This window comes from Eimeria acervulina, genomic scaffold (genome assembly GCF_000499425.1).
Source record: "Eimeria acervulina Houghton genomic scaffold, Eah_scaff77, whole genome shotgun sequence".
Lineage (NCBI taxonomy): Eukaryota > Apicomplexa > Conoidasida > Eucoccidiorida > Eimeriidae > Eimeria > Eimeria acervulina.
In genome coordinates, this window is record NW_013549608.1 from 81,893 (window position 1) to 83,926 (window position 2,034).

The following is a 2,034-nucleotide window of genomic DNA, read 5'->3' on the forward strand; positions in this document are numbered from 1 at the left end:
AAACCCTAATATAAACCCTACTAAACCCTAATATAAACCGTAATATAAACCCTAACATAAGCCCTAATACAAACCCTAACATAAACCCTAATATAAACCCAAACATAAACCCTAATATAAACCCTAACATAAACCCTAATATAAACCGTATGGAGCTGAGGGTTTAGGGTTTGGCGTGCAGATTGACAAGGTAGGCGAGATCCTGCAGAGTGTTTTGTCTATCGTGGCTTGCGATGTTGAAGACACTGCAAGAAAAGCAGCAGAGAAGGTAGGGTTTATTCATTAGGGTTTAGGGTTTATCAGGGTTTAGGGTTTATATCAGGTTTTAGGGTTTATCAGGGTTTATTCGTTTGGGGGGTTTAGTTATGTAGAAAGCACCGCAAGAAAAGCAGCAGAGAAGGTAGAGTTTATTCATTAGGGCTTATTCATTAGGGTTTAGGGTTTACGGGGGTTTAGGGTTTACGAGGGTTTATCAACTGGGGGCTTGAGACGGTTTACTGATTAGGGTTTAGGAGGGTTTGCGAGGGTTTATTAATCACAGATGACGACGGCATATTAATTAGGGTTTATGAGGGTTTACTGGGGTTTGCGGGGGTTTATGAGGGTTTACTGTTTGGATCTTTATCAGGATTTATTAATTAGGGTTTAGGGTTTAGGGTTTTAGGGTTTATGAGGGTTTATGATTACGCCTCCATGCTCTTAATTAACTTTCTTTTATTATTTATTTATTTATTTAAAATTCTTTACTCTGTTTCTATAATCAATCTTCTTATTTATTTATTTTATATATTTATATATTTATATATTTATTTATTTATTTATTTATTTATTTAAAGTCTACTTCTGTTTTGTTTGTGTGTACACTGCACTTATTTTTACTTTTTTTTTGTTTTCTTCAGTGTATTACTGTTATAAAATATACAAAACCCAGCACAATAAATATAATTAAATGCACTAAATAAAATAAAATAAAATAAATAAATAAATAAATGTTTAATGTGTTTGTTTGTACAGATATGCCGAGACGAATCCGTCTCAATTGAAGTGCGAGTGCTTAGAGCAGAGGCGCTGCAGTGGTTAGGAGAGCAGATGCAATTAGCAGCAGCAGAAGCAAGAAAAGCAAAAGAAAGAGAGAGGTTTGATGTCTCGAGACACATGGAAGACGCATTCATCAAGTAGGGTTTAAAGTCTACGGTCTGGAGGTTTAGGGTTTAGGGTTTAGGGTTTTGGGTTTTGGGTTTAGGGTTTGGGGGGTTAGGGTTTAGGGTTTCGGTTTGGGGGGTTAGGGTTTAGGGTTTAGGGTTTAGGGTTTAGGGTTTGCGGGGTTAGGGTTTAGGGTTTAGGGTTTAGGGTTTAGGATTTAGCGTCTACGGTTTGGGGGGTTTAGGGCCTATAATTTAGGGTTTAGGGTCTAAGGTTTAGGGTTTAGGGTTTGTGTTTGTGTGCAGAGCGACGATAGCGGCAGACGAGAAGAACTCCTAACGGAATCCTACTCCTTGGCAGTTTAGGGTTTAGGGTTTAGGGTTTAGGGTTTAGGGTTTAGGGTTTAGGGTTTTGTTGACCTGCAAAACCCCAAAACTTTTATGCGGTTTAAACTCTCCTCTATCTTGGCGTGTTGTATGAAGATATAAATATAATTATCTACAATATATAAAGCATATATATTAAATATATTATATATAATATATATATATTATATGCTTCCTATACATTATATTATATATATTATATCTACAATTAAATATATAATATGCATAATATATGATATATATATATATATATTATATAATATATAATATATATATTATATATATATACGCTTTATATAATATGTCTTATATATACAATCTATACAATATATATTATGCATATTATATATATATATATATATTGCATATTACATACATTATAATAATATATTATAATAATATATTATATTAATATATTATATTAATATATTATATATAATAATAACAATACAGATAAACATCATATAACATAAACTTTTGCTTAAATCTTCATTATATTAAATGC

General features: G+C 32.3%; 1 protein-coding gene across 1 annotated transcript in view; it reads left to right on the top strand.

Moving 5' to 3' along the window:
* The window catches only part of EAH_00013540 (DnaJ domain-containing protein, putative), a gene marked incomplete at both ends in the record, with an annotated part of 8,065 nt that extends 6,583 nt beyond the window's left edge, over positions 1-1,482 (top strand). The window contains 3 exons of the mRNA XM_013394471.1: positions 182-268; positions 1,015-1,136; positions 1,449-1,482. Of these exons, the coding sequence (XP_013249925.1) occupies positions 182-268; positions 1,015-1,136; positions 1,449-1,482 (243 nt within the window). The remainder of the gene's footprint in view (positions 1-181; positions 269-1,014; positions 1,137-1,448) is intronic.
* Positions 1,483-2,034: the final 552 nt, after the last annotated feature.